This window comes from Hyaena hyaena, unplaced genomic scaffold, assembly GCF_003009895.1.
Source record: "Hyaena hyaena isolate Hyena2069 unplaced genomic scaffold, ASM300989v1 scaffold_245, whole genome shotgun sequence".
NCBI classification, from domain to species: Eukaryota; Metazoa; Chordata; class Mammalia; order Carnivora; family Hyaenidae; genus Hyaena; species Hyaena hyaena.
This window is the reverse complement of record NW_024080878.1, coordinates 1,743,530-1,760,128: the sequence shown is the minus strand read 5'-3', so window position 1 is coordinate 1,760,128 and position 16,599 is coordinate 1,743,530. Positions and strand designations below refer to the sequence as shown.

Sequence of the window (16,599 nt, the reverse complement as noted above, 5' to 3'; positions counted from 1 at the left end):
GTTCCAATCTCCAAATCCCCGTCCGCGCGCCCCGCTGAAATTGCCTTAGACACAGCTTCCCAGGCAACCCCCTTGGGCAATTCCAGGCCCCCTGCGGAGCTCTGGGGGTGGAGTCAGAATCGCTGCTTCCTTCTCTGGGTCGGGCTGGTGCGCATGCGCGGGGGCTTGCCTGCCGCGTGCTCTGAGCCCAAGCCCCTGGAGTGAGGAAAACCGGGTCCCTCTATGGCTCATCACCCGAAACACGAACTCACAGGCTAATTTCCCAGTTTTTAGTTCCTTGCCTTCCCTCTCGAGTTCCAGCCAGCCAGGAGCGCGGACGCCCGGTGTCCACGCAGCTCTTTTAGGGGCCCCAGCCGCCCGGGAGCTACAATGGCGGCAGGCGCGCCCCCACTCTGAAGTCCAGCCTCCAGGAGCCAGCACAAAGAAGCAGTTTTTGTGCTCAGCCCACCCCCAGGACCAGTTGGCGTGAGGGGACCTGGTGTGCAGGTATTTGGCAAGTACGGTCTTTCTATGCGCCGAGCGGAGGTTTTTCTGTTTCGGACTCTCTCCTTTTCCCCTCTCACTCCCTGTAGAGGGTAGGGGGAATCGCCTCCCACCCTGGAGTCTCCGATCCCGGCCCGATTTTATTTTCCCCGGTTCGCACTCACGTTAGAAGGCTCTCTCAGTGGATTCTGCGTCCTTTTTCTCCCAATCTCTCAGGTTTTGTAAGGTTTCCAATGGCTTCAGATCTTTTCTGTGTGAAGTACGGAGCTCCTTACTTCTCCGCCATCTTGCCCTCTCTCCCTCAGAGAAGCCTTCTTATTTGCCTCTTTTATTTCTCTTTTTAGACTTCTAATTTAAAATATCTCCTTTAATGACACACAAAAATCTGATAATTTTACATATGTTATATAAGCATAGGTAAACAATCTGTATATTAAACAACCTATGTATTAAACACATTCTAGAACTTAAATTCTTTTTTTTTACACACTTAGAGTTTATTATGAATTATCTTACATTTTAGGAAAAGCACGAAACTTATCAGAAATGATATTATCTCTTAATGGAAAAACATCACTTTGTGATCCTACTGACCTAGATTTTTTATTTTTTAATAATTTATTGTCAAGTTAGCTAACATACAGTGTAGCCTTTGCTTCAGGAGTAGATTCCCATGATTTCATCACTTACATACCGCACCCAATGCTATCACAGCAAATGCCCTCCTCAATACCCATCACCCATTTCCCTGTCCCCTCAACCTTCCACCCCCCCGAACCCCATTAACCTTCAGTTTGTCCTCTCTATTTAAGAGTCTTGTAATGCTTTGCCCCCTCTCTTCTCTGTTTGTAACTTATTTTTCCTTCCCTTCCCCTATGGTCTTCTTTTAAGTTTCTCAGATTCCACATATGAGTGAAAACATATGTCTTCCTCTGACTGACTTGCTTCACTTAGCATAATACCCTCCAGTTCCATCCACATTGTTGCAAATAGCAAGATTTCATTCTTTTTTATTGCCAAGTAATATTCCTCTGTGTGTGTGTATGTGTGTGTGTGTGTGTGTGTGTGTGTGTGTGTGTGTACACCACATCTTTATCCATTCATCAGTTGATGGATATTTGGTCTCTTTTCCATACTTTGGCTGTTGTTGAAAGCGCTGCTGTAAACATTGAGGTACATGTGCCCCTTGGAATCATCAGTCCTGTATCTTTTGGATAAACCCCTAGTAGTGTTACTGCTGGGTTGCAGAGTAATTCTATTTTTAACTTTTTGAGGAACCTCTACAGTGTTTTTCAGAGCAGCTGCACAAGTTTGCATTCCCACCAACAGTGCAAGAGGGTTCCTATTTCTCCACATCCTCATCAACATCTGTTCTTTCTTGAGTTGTTAATTTTAGATACTCTGACCAGTGTGAAGTGGTATCTCAGTGTGGTTTTGATTTGTATTTCCCTGATGATGAGCCATGTTGAGAGTCTTTTCCTTTGTCTGTTGGCCACCTGGATGTCTTCTTTGGAAAAATGTCTCTTCATGTCTTCTGCCTGTGTCTTCACTGGATTATTTGTTTTTTTGGTGTTGAGTTTGATAAATTCTTTACAAATTTTTTATACTAACCCTTTATCCAATATGTCATTTGCAAAGATCTTCTCGCATTCTATTGGTTGCCTTTTAGTTTTGTTGATTGTTTCCTTTGCTGTGCAGAAGCTTTTTATCTTGATGAGGTCCCAATAGTTAATTTTTACTTTTGTTTCCCTCACCTCCAGAGACCTGTCATGTAAGAAGCTGCTGCAGCAGAGGTCAAAGAGGAGGTTCCTTGTTTTCTCCTCTAGGCTTCATAGAATGAGTCTGGAAGCTTTCCTTCCATTCCTTTTTTTTTTAATGTTTATTTTTAAGAGAGAGCAAGAGAGGGGAGAGGAGGAGCAAAGAGAGAGGGAGACAGAGAATCTGAAACGGGCTCCAGGCTCTGAACTATCAACACAGAGCCCCATATGGGGCTCACACTCGGGAACGGTAAGATCATGACCTGAGCTGAAGTTGGACACTTAACCAATTGAGCCACCCAGGCACCTCACTTTCCTTCCATTTCTATTTTTTGGAATAGCTTGAGAACAATAGGTATTAACTCTGCTTTAAGTGTTGGTAGAATTCCCCTGGGAAACCATCTGGCCCAGGACTCTAATTTGTTAGGAGATTTTTGATAACCAGTTCCATTTCTTCTCTGGTTATGAGTCTGTTCACGTTTTCTTTTTCTTCCCTTTTGAGTTTTGGTAGTATGTGGGTGTCTAGGAATTTGTCCATTTCTTCCAGATTGTCTGGTTTGTTAGCATATAATTTTTTATAGTATTCTCTAATAATTGTTTGTATTTCCATGGTATTGGTTATGAGCTCTTCTCTTTCATTCGTGATTTTATCTATTTGAGTCCTCTCTCTTTACCTTTTGAGAAGTCTGGCTAGGGGGTTATCAATTTTGCTTATTCTCTAAAAAAAAGGTCAGCTCTTAGGTTCATTGATCTGTTCTACTGTTTTTTTTGGTTCTATATTTTTCATTTCTGCTCTAATCTTTATTATTTCTCTTTTTCTCCTGGCTTTGGGATTTCTCTGATTCTGTGTTTCTAGTTCCTTTAGGCGTGAGGTTAGGTTCTATATTTGGGACCTTTCTTGCAATTTATTTTGGCAATTTATTTTCCTGTCAGGGCTGCCTTTGCTGCATCCCAAAAGATTTGGATTGTCATGTTTTCATTTTCATTTGTTTCCATATTATTTTTAAATTTCTTCTTTAATTTCCTGGTCAACCCATTCATTCTTTAGTAGGATGTTCTTTAACCTCCATGTATTTGGGGGCTTTCCAAATTTTTTCTTGTGGTTGATTTCAAATTTCATAGCACTGTTATCTGAAAATATGCATGGTTTGATCTCAGTCCTTTTATATTTGTTGAGGGCTGATTTGTGACCCAGTATGTGATCTATTTTGGAGAATGTCCCATGTGCACTCAAGAAGAATGTGTATTCTGCTTCTTTTAGATGAAAAGTTCTGAATATATCTGTTAAGTTCATCTGGTCCAATGTGTCATTCAGAGCCATTGTTTCCTTATTGCTTTTTGCCTAGATGATCTACCCATTGCTCTAAATGGGGTATTAAAGTCCCCTACAATCACAGTATTTTTATCTATACATTTATTTATGTTTGTGATTAATTGACTTATATATTTGGGGCATAAACATTTATATAATTTTTAGTTCTTTTTGATGGATAGACTCCCTAATTATGATATAATACTCTTCTTCATCTCTTGTTAGTCTTTGTTTTAAAATCTAGTTTGTCTAAGTATGGCTACCTCGGCTCTCTTTTGACATCCAGTAGCATGATAGGTGGTTCTCCATCCCTCACTTTCAATCTGCAGGTGTCTAAAATGAGTCTCTTACTGGCAGCATATAGATGGATTTTGTTTTTTTATCCATTCTGATACCCTTTGTCTTTTCATCGAGGCATTTAGTCCACTTACACTCAGAGTGATTATTGAAAGATACAGATTTAGTGTCATTTTGTTATCTGTAGATTTGGTGCTTGCAGTGATATCTCTGGTCCTTTGTAGTCTTTGCTGCTTTCCACTTAGAGTCCTCCTTAGGATCTCCTGCAGAGCCTGTTTAGTGGTCATGAACTTTAGTTTTTGCTTGTCTGGGAAAGCCTTTGTCTCTCCTTCTATTCTGAATGACAGCCTTGCTGGATAAAGGATTCTTGGCTGCATATTTTTCCTATTCAGCACATTGAATATTTCCTGCCACTCCCTTCTGGCCTGCCAGGTTTCAGTGGAGAGGTCTGCTACTACCTTATATGTCTACCCTTTTGGGGAAGGCCCGTTTGTCCCTAGCTGCTTTTGGAATTCTCTCTTTATCTTTGTATTTTGCCAGTTTCACTGTGATATGTTGTGGTATTTACCTGTTTTTGTTGATTTTGAAGGGAGTCCTCTGTGCATCCTGGACTTAGATGTCTGCTTCCTTCCCCAGATTAGGGAAGTTCTCAGCTATAATTTGTTCAAATAAACCTTCTGCCTCTTTCTCTCTTTTCTTCTAGAACTCCTATGATATGGATATTATTTTGTTTCATTGAATCACTTAGGTCTCTAATTCTCCCCTCAAGGTGTAATAATTTCCTCTGCCTTTTTTTCTCAGCTTCATCATTTCCCATAATTTTATCTTCTACTTTACCTGTTCTCTCCTTTGCTTCTTCCATCCTTGCTGTCACTGCATCTAGTTTATTTTGCATCTCATCTACAGCATCATGACTATTTCTTAGGTCCTTGATCTCTGCAACAATAGATTCTCTGCTGTCTTCCATGCTTTTTTCAAGCCCAGCCAATAGTCTTACAACTATTATTCTAAATTCTTGTTCAGATATATTGTTTATATCTGTTTTGAGCAATTCTTTGTCATTTCTTTCTGGAATTTCTTTTGAGGAGAATTCTTCCATTTTGTCATTTTGGCTAGGTTTCTTTTATGTGTTTTAAAAGCTTGTTATGTGTCCTGCACCTGTGAGTACTACTGTATTAAATAGGGAGCATACATTGTCCAGGGCTTGGTACTTTGGAAACTGTTTTTGGAGTGTGTTGTGTGCACTCTGTTGTTGCATGTTTGGCTGCTCTATCCCAGTGCTCATAGTGGTGGATTGTTTGCACCTTCCACCAGGTTTGCTTTGATTTATTTGTCGAAGATACTCGACAAATAAAGGGTAGGGGAGGCCTGATCCCATACAAGGAGAGAAGTGAAAGGGGCAAAGAAAGAAAAAAAAAAGACTAGGCAGAGAGTCAAAGACACTATAAGCCTTAATCCAGAAAGGGAGGAAAATAAAGAAGAAGGAGATACAGAAAAAGTATAAAAAAGAGTAGAGTAAAAATGCGTGATTAAACAGACAAACAACCAGAACAGAGAGAGAGAGAGAGAGAGAGAGAGAGAGAGAGAAAGGAAGGAAGGAAGGAAGGAAGGGAACATATGTAATAGGAATTGACCAAAAATCAAATCAGAAACTATGAGCCTGTTTCCACGAGAAAGAGGAGGGTAAAAAGGAAAAGAAGGGAAAAAGTGGGGGGGGGGGAGAAGAGTAACTTACAAGATCACAGGACTGTTGTCTCTTGGCGCCTGGGACTGGTGGCTGTGCTGGTCTGGAGGACGGGCTGCCTGGTTCACTCAGTGTCAGTTCCACTTCAGTAGATAAGCAGTTACCTGGCACCGAGGAGCAGGGTTTGGTGTAAGCAGTCCCACCTCCACTGGGGGCTGCTATTCTGTTCCCTGATGCCCCACCATGTTGGTGATGGGCAGAAAAATGGCAACACCCCAGTCTCTCCTCCTCGGATTGGGTGTCTCAAGCCATGCTATTCAGGCAGCTCTCATAGAAAAGTGCAGGTAGTCAGCTTGCCCTCTTTCACAGTCTCCCTCGTCTCCTAAGCACTCAGCTGGGATTCAAAACCTGATGTCTTAAAGGATCCCACTCCAGGTGAACCTGGTTCTGGGATAGTGCCAGTCCATCCAGCTGACAAAGAGCCTCTGGCTGGCGCCTGCAGGATCTTTATCTTTGGGGGAGCGATAAACCCTCTTCCCACAGTATTCAAGGGAAAGTACTGTTGTCTCCCAGTGCATCTCTGAGATCCCTACCACACTCTGGGGCTGGTTCCCTCCCCACCAGGCATGTGCACACAAAGGTGGCTCAGGTCTGGAGAAGGTTGCACACCCCTGAAAACTCTGATCTTTAGCTCCTAAGCCTGTTTGTAAAGTAGAAACTGGCTCTTTCCATATTTTTCGTTCCCCAGTCTGTGGTCCAGAGTGGTTTTTCTCTTGTCCAAATATAATCCCACACTTCCGCAGCCTCTCTTTCTCTTCCTTTTGTCCCTCCACAGAAGAACATCCCCCTCTCCATGCCTACGCCACCCATTTTATCTCTCCCAATTTTCATACATGCACCTCTGTCTCTTTCTACATGTGGAGATTTTTCTGTCACTCTGAAGCCTGTATTCTTGGATATTCCAAATGATCCGACCTCAATACAGCCATTTTTGAGGGATAAGGGAAATTCCAGTCCTCCTACTTCTTTTTTTTATTTATTTTTTTTTACAGATAGTTTATTGTCAAGTTGGTTCCCATATAACACCCAGTGCTCATCCCCACAAGTGCCCCTCTCCGTGCCCATCCCCCCTCCCCCCACACATCCATCGTCCTCAGTTTTTGTCAGCATTCAAGAGTCTCTCATGGTTTGTCTCTCCCCCTTTCCCCCACTATTTCCCCCCTTCTTCTCCCCCATTGTCCTCCGTTAAGTTCCTCCTAATCCTCCTATATGTGCAAACATAGGGTATTTGTCCTTCTCTGCCTGAGTTATTTCGCTCAGCATAACACCCTCAGGGTCCATCCATGTTGCTACACATGGCCAGATTTCATTGTTTCTCATTGCCATGTAGTATTCCATGGTATAGATAAACCACATTTTCCTGATCCATTCGTCCATTGATGGACACTTAGGCTCTTTCCATGTTTTGGCTATTGTTGAGAGTGCTGCTATGAACATTGGGGTACATGTGCTCCTATGCCTCAGCATTTCTATATCCCTTGGGTAAATTCCTAGCAGTGCTATTGCTGGGTCATAGGGGAGTTCCATTGTTAATTTTTTGAGGAACCTCCACACTGTTTTCCAGAGGGGCTGTACCAGTTTACAGTCCCACCAACAGTGTAGGAGGGTGCCCGTTTCTCCACATCCTCGCCAGCATCTCGTGTTCTCTGATTTGCTCATTTTAGCCACTCTGCCAGTCCTCCTACTTCTCTGTCATCTTAACCCCTCCCTAGAACTTAAATTCTGTGTACATCCTAATTTTGTTTAGCCTCTGGATATGAGCTTAACATAAAAAAAAAAAAAAAAATCAGAATGTTCCAGGTTAAGAGTTAACAGATCCAGGGAATGAGAAATTCTGACAACGAATCAGGGAAATAAAAATTAAAAACCACAATGAGATACCACCTCACACCTGTCAGAATGGCTAAAAGCAACAACTCAAACAACAACAGATGTTGGCAAGGATACAGAGAAAGAGGATCTCTTTTGCACTGCTGGTGGGAATGCAAACTGGTGCATCCCCTCTGGAAAACAGTATGGAGGTTTCAAAAACTTAAAAATAGAACTACCCTATGACCCAGCAATTGCACTAGTAGGTATTTGTCCAAGGGATATAGGTGTGCTGTTTCGAAGGGGCACATGTACCCCAATGTTTATAGTAGTGCTATCTACAATAGCCAAAGTATGGAAAGAGCCCAGATGTCCATCGAAAGATGAATGGATAAAGAAGATGCGGTATACACACACACACACGCGCGCACACACACAATGGAGTATTACTCAGCAATGAAAAGGAATGAAATCTTGCCATTTGCAACTACATGGATGGAACTAGAGGGTATTATGCTAAGTGAAATTAGTCAGAGAGAGACAAATATCATATGACTTCACTTATGTAGAATTTAATATACAAAACAGATGGGAAGAAGGGAAGGGAAGTAAAAATAATATAAAAACAAGGAAGGGGACAAAACATAAGAGATTCTTAAATATAGAGAACAAACTGAGTGTTGCTGTGGGGGCTGTGGGTGGGAGGATGGACTAAATGAGTAAGGGGTATTAAGGAAGACACTTATTTGGATCAATAATGGATGTTATACATAGGGGATGAATCACGAGAATCTACTCCTGAAATCATTATTGTGTTATATGCTAATAAACTTGGATGTAAATTTAAAAATAAATAAGTAAATTAAAAAAAGAAATTCCGGTAATAATAAGTGGATGTATGAATGAACTCAGATAAACTCAGTTCACTTCTCGCCCCCTCTGGCTTACTAGACAAGGCACTTTGCCCATTGCTGCTCCTGTTCTGTTACTTGTACCACTGCCTGACATTCCCTCCTCTGTCCAAATCCAAACCTATACTCTCTTCAAAGCTCACCTTCCCTCTCACTTCTTCCAGGAATCATTTTCTAGTCATCTAGCATATGGAATTCTTCTCCCTTTCTGAAATACTTAAAGCCTTGTATCCTCAAATCTGAGAGCTAATTACATGCTGCTGTATTCTGCATGTGAATCTCTTCTCTCCTGGGGAAGTTTGAACTCTCCAAGAGAGACTTCATGTGTGCTACTTATTTTCTAGATTTGCATCTTTGCAACCTCACGTAGTTGATAAATGATTATTTATATTTTCCCTTCCTTGTTTTGATATTTAAATTCCTAAAACTCTTCAGCCTAAGCTTAGCCCTGTATCTTCTTTAGATACAAATACATGGTACAACACCTTTTACCACATATGGAGAGACATCTTAAAAACCTTTTGTCTTTTGCTTTATACTTACATTAAATATCATGGATGTGTTTAAGAATCTTGAAAATTGTCTTAAACCAGGTAATCTTGTATAGTACACAGCAGGTTGGGGAAATAGAAGGAATGAAGGCAGACAGACTGTGTCAGTTACGTCACCCCAGGAAAGAATCATGTCTCAGGAGTGAATTGCCGTGCAATGAAATTAATGAATGTGATTCTAGAATCATGGCACTTTGTCTCACTGCATTCCTAGGTATTGTCCTTTCCAAATACGCTTCTTTAGCAGAGGCCGATAAAATGAGAAGCAGAGACTTTGTAAATAAGCTGTAAAGTGCTGTTGCTGAGTCTGTTTCCTGCTTTCCTATAGTTGGGGAGCAGACAGTTGTACGGAGTTTTCCCATTGCTTCCATCACCAAGGAGAAGAAGATTGCCATGCAGAACCAGCTCCAGCAGAACATGCAAGAGGGACTGCAGATTACATCAGCATCCTTTCAGGTATTAAGAAAGGGAACTGTTCTACTGTTCAAAAGTTCTCTGGCGCCTGGGTGGCTCAGTCTTTTTAGCATCCAACTTCAGCTCAGGTCATGTTCTCATGGTTCGTGAGTTTGAGCCCTGTGTTGGGCTGAGCTGTCAGCACAGAGCCTGGAGCCTGCTTCGGATTCTGTGTCTCCCTCTCTGTCTGCCCTTCCTTGCCCCTCTCAAAAATAAATGTTAAAAAAGTGAAATAAAATAAAAATAAAAGTTGTATGCAAATGATGTGGCCACTTTCTGTTATCATGGGATCAGAAGTTAGAAAATGAGGAGGATTGGAGGGTCTGAGGGTAATCTTAACTGTGTAAACCCATGAATCATCTTGTACTTAATCCCTCACTTCCTGAACACCTTGGCCAACTGAGTGCCAAAAGATTATCTGTCAATATTTAGATCTGAGAAATGCAGACACACACAATTGACTCTTGTTCATTGCCAACTCATACTTTTGTGTTTGATAAAGGCTTTAGATAGAAAGCAATTCTCTTGGCATCTGTTTCAGAAGGAAATGCTCTATGGTCCTTCTGTGGAAGAGATAAAACTCTAAGAATTATACTCAGGCCTAAAGTACTATTGCTACTGACTAAATAACCTCTAATTAAGCAGAGGATTTTCTAAGGGTTTGTAAACGTATCAGAATTTATGGAATTATTGATGCAAAACACACTGGGGGCACCTGGGTGGCTCAGTAGGCTACCTGTCCAATTCTTGATTTCAGCTCAAATCATGATCTCACAGCTCATGAGATCTAGCGCCAAGTCAGGTTATATTACTGCTTAGGATTCTCTCTCTCCCTCTCTCTCTGCCCTCCCCTCTCTACCCCCTGCTCACTCACTTGCTCACTCTCTTTCTCTCAAAATAAAAATAAAAATTAGTTTTTAAACTCAGACACTGGAAGAGCGATCTTTTCTTAGTTTTTCCTTTTTACAGTTCTCACTCTGTGATATTTTACTCTTCCTAATTTTATGCCTTGTCTCTGACTTCTCAGATTTTTAGGTGCTCCAATTCTTGCCTTATTCCTTCTAGTCAGGAAGCCACCCCTAGGACCTCCATGTGCTCATTGTGTGAAATGTGAGTCTGCTCACCTCTAAGCTCCAGACTTCTCCCATCACCTAGGGACAGAGACCTCCCAGGGATTTCTTCACTGTTCCAACTACCAGAGGACTTTAAACTAGAATATTGCTTGACTGTACTGGTTAGGATTCTAATCAAACAGACTTTTTTCTTACTAGATTTATGGTATCTGGGGGTAAGAAGAGACTTCCTGTGGCCAAATTTTCTGTCTAGAACCAACAGTTGAGGAAAAAAAAGAAGGACATGTTTCCTTCAGCCCCTGTAAGTTAATTTTCCTATCCCATCATAGAGAAGATAGTCTTCAAGAAACCCAACTTCAAGATATACGATTTTCCTTATCAACAAACCATCTATGACAAGTCAACCTTTCTGAGCCTTTTAAAAATAAATAAGCAAATAAAACACATTCTGTGATATCCAATGTCCCCTCAACCTCTGGACTTCTGTCATTTAGTACTATTTTCTGTTATTTCTGTAACTTGGGGAAAAGTTATCTGGAAATCCTTAAATCCTTAAAATCCTTAAAAATTTTATCTCTTTTGTCTCTAGTTGATTAAAGTAGCGTTTGATGAAGAAGTGAGTCCAGAAGTAGTAGAGATCTTTAAGAAACAGCTGATGAAGTTCCGTTATCCTCAGTCCATTTTTACCACCTTTGCTTTTGCTGCTGGACAAACTACCCCACAAATAATTTTACCCAAACAGAAGGAAAAGAACACCTCCTTCCGGTAAGAAGACAGTCAAGTTTCTTCATTTCAGTGTTTTCATAGCTGACTATCAAGGGAAGTGACCTGTCCTTCGGGTCATTGTATACATGACTGCTGTTTTTGTCTGCCATTCGGTCAAGCCCATTGGACCAAGCTCAAAAAGTTATGGAACACACTTGATGTATGTAACAAGTTTCAAAAATTAAAAGCTACAAGAAGTTTTTGGCCAGTATGTGAATTGCTCATAATATAGTTTTAGAGAGTGAAATTCTATTTTCCCTTTTCCCTGTATTAATCACTTTCTAACTGCCTTTGAGCAGTGCCTTCAGGGTTGTTGTTTTTTTTTTTATCCAGACCTACTAAACAGTTTTGCTTTGACCTAGAGGTGGGAGCCTTTATTTTTTCTTTTTCTGTAACTTTTTGTTTTGATACAATTTCAAATTTATAGAAAAGTTACAACAAAATACAAAAGTTTCCTATATATCTTTACCAAGATTCACCAGTTTTTTATGTTTTGCTCCATTTTCTTTATCATTCTCTCTCATTTATTTTTTTTCTAAACCATTTGAGTCATATGTATGATACCTCTTTAGCCTTAAATATATCAATATATATTTTCTAAGAACAAACCATAGTATATAACCAGGAAACTTAATTGGTGTAAAACTTTTATCTAACCCAGAGTTCGTATTCAAATTTTGCTGATGATCCTTTATAGCTACTTTTTTTTTCTGCCTAGTACAGGATCCAACCCAGGTTCAGGCATTGCATTTTCTTGTCATATTTCTTTAAAGGAACCCTTATTTTCTGATGAAATTTTTAGCAATTTATGTTGAAACTTTTACATCGCAGTTATTACAAAATAACAATTGCATAAAAATTATCTTCAATTAGTGATAGAATTTCAGAGCCAAAAGTTGAGTTCATTCATCATTAATCACCTGGAATTTGGGCATCTGCCAGTACAAATTACATATTAGGGAGGGGCATGAAGACTTTGGAGAAAAGCCCTTTCCTTTGCCTGAAAGTAAATAAGCTAGAGATTATAGACAAGTTGAGGTTCCAGAGAGTGTGTTATTACTAAATGACCTACCTGACCAAAATGACCTACCCGACCACCTATACTACTGTTACCTGCTAAATGAAGGAGACTGTGCAGATCCAGAAATGATAAACTGAAACATGAGCAGCTTCCTAGGTATTTACAACAGTGAGGCCAGCATCTTGTTTTAACACTGTGGAATCACAGAGGAGCCTGTGATATCTATGATACCAGCTGTCTGTGGAAGAAACAAAACTTTGTGTGGTGTTTTATGTTTAGAACCTATGGACTATGAGAGGAAATATATGCATACACACACACACACACACACACACACACATATAAAATCAACTTTATTGTAGCAAGCTTATTCTATGCAGCTACAACAGAGACATAGCAATTTTAAAATTTAAAACATCTTAGAATCATCTTGAATATGTAAATATTTACAGAGTCAGAAGGCAGGACACTAGCATACACACTAGCAGACGAATATAGTTAGCACTATAATTGTCATATGATCTCAAAGAAAAGCCTCTGAGTTAGTAGAAAGAGTTTGAATCAGTAGAAAAGGGGACAGACTGACTTCCATGCAGGAGGACTACTACCGGCATAGTTTGTGGGAGCTGGTGGGGGCAGTGGCATGGATAACCAGAGTGCATTGAGGGGCATGTTTGACCAAAAAGCCAAACTGAGTTTAGATTTGGGAAAGTAGCTTATTTCCCACTCTAGGTTCTTGCACTTTTTAGCTACAGCTCTCCTGATGACAACAGTGTTTTATATAGGAAATTAGTCTCGTGCCATATAAAAAATTGTCTAAAGAAGGAGAGACTTACTGAAGGTCTCGACAATACTAGTAGCTGTGGGAATGGAGAAGAAACAAGTTGAACTGTGTAGGTATCAGAAAATCTAAATGGTGTCCTCATATTAAATTGATGTTGTCTTTGGTTTTATAACTTATAGCACCTTCTCAAAAACAATTGTGAAAGGTGCCAAAAGGGCAGGGAAAATGACAATTGGGCGGCAGTATTTATTGAAGAGGAGGACAGGGACAATTGTGGAAGAGAGAGTGAATCGGCCTGGATGGAATGAAGAAGATGACATATCAGGTATGTGAGAACTCCTTTTTCCTTCATGACTCAGTTTTATTCTTTCCTCTTACATGAGTAAGAATGAGAGACTCAGAGGGAAGGGGGGTGACGGGCATGGAGGAAGGCACTTATTGGGATGAGCACTGAGTGTTATATGGAAACCAACTTGACAATAAACTATTTAAGAAAAAAAAAAAATAATAAGAGACTCAGATGTCATTGCCCTTAAACCTTGACTCACAAGAACCTAGATCTCCTAAGAAGATTGGAGGCACTTACCAGCTTCTCAGAATTGGAAAAAAATGTTTTATTTTCCCAATATTCCATTGTTCAGCTAAGATTTTGCTAAATTATGTTTCTCTTTTACTAAATCCGTAGAGCTGGTTGGCCATTGTTACATGGGTCTCATCAAAGGGAGAAAGAAAGAAACCCCAGTGCATAGAGAATTTAGGTATAAAGTAATTCCCTGTACCTTATTATGCAATAAAAATAAGGAAACATGGACTTTGGATATTCAAAATTAAAGATTTGCATTTGGAATAAGAACACTGTGGGTACTCTTAATCAAAATGAGGGACCAAAGATGATGGGATCCTTAGATGGTAAGAAAAAAATGCCTACTACATATTTAAAAGAACAGAATCTGAAAAACTAAGATTCTTCTTGGTTGGGATAATAGAGTCTGGAAAACAGTCGCAAAATGTCTGTTTTCTATTCCTTAACCTAGTATGTAGTATGCTTATGGAATTAACACTAGGGATAATCTTATCTAATACGAGGCAGGATGCCTTTACACCCTTTTTCTTTTCAGGATGTTAGAATCAGCCACCAATGACTATACCACTACTACTTTTAATAACAATAGCAATAAGAACATTTTGAAGAAAGAAACCTCATGTTTTCAGAGATCACTGGCTAAAGGTCTCCATTTTAGTATATGTGTCTACATACTGTGAGAGCAATGAACAGACCCACTATTGCATTACTGAAACAACCACTTTTTTGGAATCCTGGCCTCTTTACAGTCACATGGAAAGCCATAAAAAATTATCCATCACTACTGACTCTTCTAATGTGAAGTTTTAATAATTACACAAAAGAAAAATATTATTCTATGATAATAATGCCACCAAAACACCAAATTATCTAATGTTCTGTGCCTCTCTGAAAATAAAAGGCGAATCCAAAACTGATACCTGATGATATGTTTGCAATGTGAAGTTCACAAACTGAAATACAAAGTCTTGTATTTGTAGGGATAAGCTGTTAGGGATTTTTTTCTTCTTTAAATGAAAGGGAGCCTTATCATTTCCTCTGACATTAGATCTTTGAGTACATATCCAAAAATTCTGAAACCTTAATTTGACTTCTCTCGCTGTAGAAATAAATAAAAAAGTAAATTAGGACAGTCTTAAACATGGATTTTTTTTTAGCTAGAACATAACAGTACCAATTAGGAATGTTGGGGTTTTTTTTAAATCCTCCCTAAAATGCCTGATTATTGGGTAAATCCTTCCACGTCTAAAATCTTAAGAGATTCTGTAACCTGTGATTGTGACATTATGAGGGAGTTTCCCATGTATACCACATCCTCTGACAAAAATATTTTCCACACAAAAAGTATAGCCTCTTGATACCCCTCCAAGAAAGGTCTTTTCCCACCAGTGAAATTCTGCTTAATCTAGAAATTTCTAATAAAAGTTTATGTTATGAAACATTAACTGAGATGTGGATGATGAAGTTTGCACAGAGACTGTATTAAAGATAAATTTTACTGATGAATTAGCTTCTAACAGAGTTTGAATGTTTATTTTATAGAGTCCTAAATAGAAATCACTCTACTTTGGCATTAATAACACACCTAATAGAAACAGAAAAATGTGGCTAATGAATTCAAAATTATATTGTTTTTAGAAACTTTGAGTTAATTTCCCTGGCATTTTTTTTTAAGTTTATTTATTTATTTATTTATTTATTTAAGTCAACTCTACACCCAGGGCACCTCCCTGGCTCAGTTAATTGAGCATCTGACTTCAGCTTAGATCATAATCTCACGACTCATGAATTCAAGCCTCACATCACGCTCACTGCCGTCAGCACAGAGCCTGCTTCAGATCCTCTGTCTCACTGTCTCTCTGCACCCCCACCACCACTCGTGTTCACCATCTCTCTGTAAACTATATAAAACATTTAAAAAATTTTTTAAAAAAGAACCACGGGAATCTACCCCCCAAACCAAGAACACACTGTAAACACTGTATGATAGCCAATTTGACAATAAATTATACTTAAAAATTTTTTTAAAAAAGAAAAAGAAAGCTCTACACCCAATACAGGGCTCAAACTCACAACCTCAAGACCAAGAGTTGCATGCCCTTCCAAGTGAGCCAACCAGGCACCCCTTCCCTAGCATTTTGAATTAATTTCCATGACATTTTGAGCTCTTGATATTTTATTTCTTGACTATCCATTACTGTTTTAATTTATGTTTGGACATTATGATTCTTCAGAGAATTAATATGATTTAAACTGTGATATAGATAGTGCCTGTAGCCCTAATATAAACCTCTCTTGGTTTAAGAATTCTCTTCAGAGGGAAGCTTCTAGTCCTCTACTTTGAGCTATATCATTTTTCAAAACTGTTTCTGCATTCACAGTTTCAGATGATAGTGAACTCCCTACAAGTACCACTCTGAAGGCCTCGGAGAAGTCTACAATGGAACAGTTAGTGGAAAAAGCTTGTTTCAGAGACTATCAGCGTTTAGGTTTGGGAACCATAAGTGGCAGCTCTTCTCGCTCAAAACCAGAGTATTTTCGAATCACTGCCTCCAACAGGATGTATTCACTCTGCCGGAGGTAAGTCTGTCAGTGGACTCCTAAAAGACACCTTTCCTTTCTTCCATTTGAGTCTTGAATGGGCTCTTTGTCTCCATAGCCCACAGAGAGAAAAATGCCAGAAAATGAGGAGCAAGATCTCCAGGCATATGTGTGTTTAAAGGATACTTTTTATGCAGCATGAGTAAGCATCTCCTTGGCATTCTCACAAGTATAATTATATTACCAAACAATGCTTAGATTAGATCAAAAAGTGAAAGGTAAAAGTTTTTTTATTTGTCTTTCTCTTCCCATTTACATCTTTCCTAGCATGCCTGAAGATAACTTGAAATAAAAATAGGATTTGCCCAGGCAGATAGGAGAGATGAAGGTCTGCTGTAGGCTAGGGACCCACAAACTTTTTCTTTAAAAGGCCAGATACTATATATTTTCAGTTTTGCAGGCCATATGGTTCATTGCAGCTACTCTGCCAAAAAGCAGGCATAGATGGTAAGTAA

General features: G+C 39.5%; 1 protein-coding gene across 2 annotated transcripts in view; it reads left to right on the top strand.

Moving 5' to 3' along the window:
* Nucleotides 1–16,599, top strand: part of SBF2 (SET binding factor 2) — a 521,490-nt gene that overhangs the window by 446,871 nt on the left and 58,020 nt on the right. For both annotated transcript variants that reach the window (XM_039244607.1, XM_039244608.1), the window contains exons 23-26: nucleotides 9,193–9,320; nucleotides 10,980–11,155; nucleotides 13,140–13,285; nucleotides 15,925–16,123. In XM_039244607.1, the coding sequence (XP_039100538.1) occupies nucleotides 9,193–9,320; nucleotides 10,980–11,155; nucleotides 13,140–13,285; nucleotides 15,925–16,123 (649 nt within the window). The remainder of the gene's footprint in view (nucleotides 1–9,192; nucleotides 9,321–10,979; nucleotides 11,156–13,139; nucleotides 13,286–15,924; nucleotides 16,124–16,599) is intronic.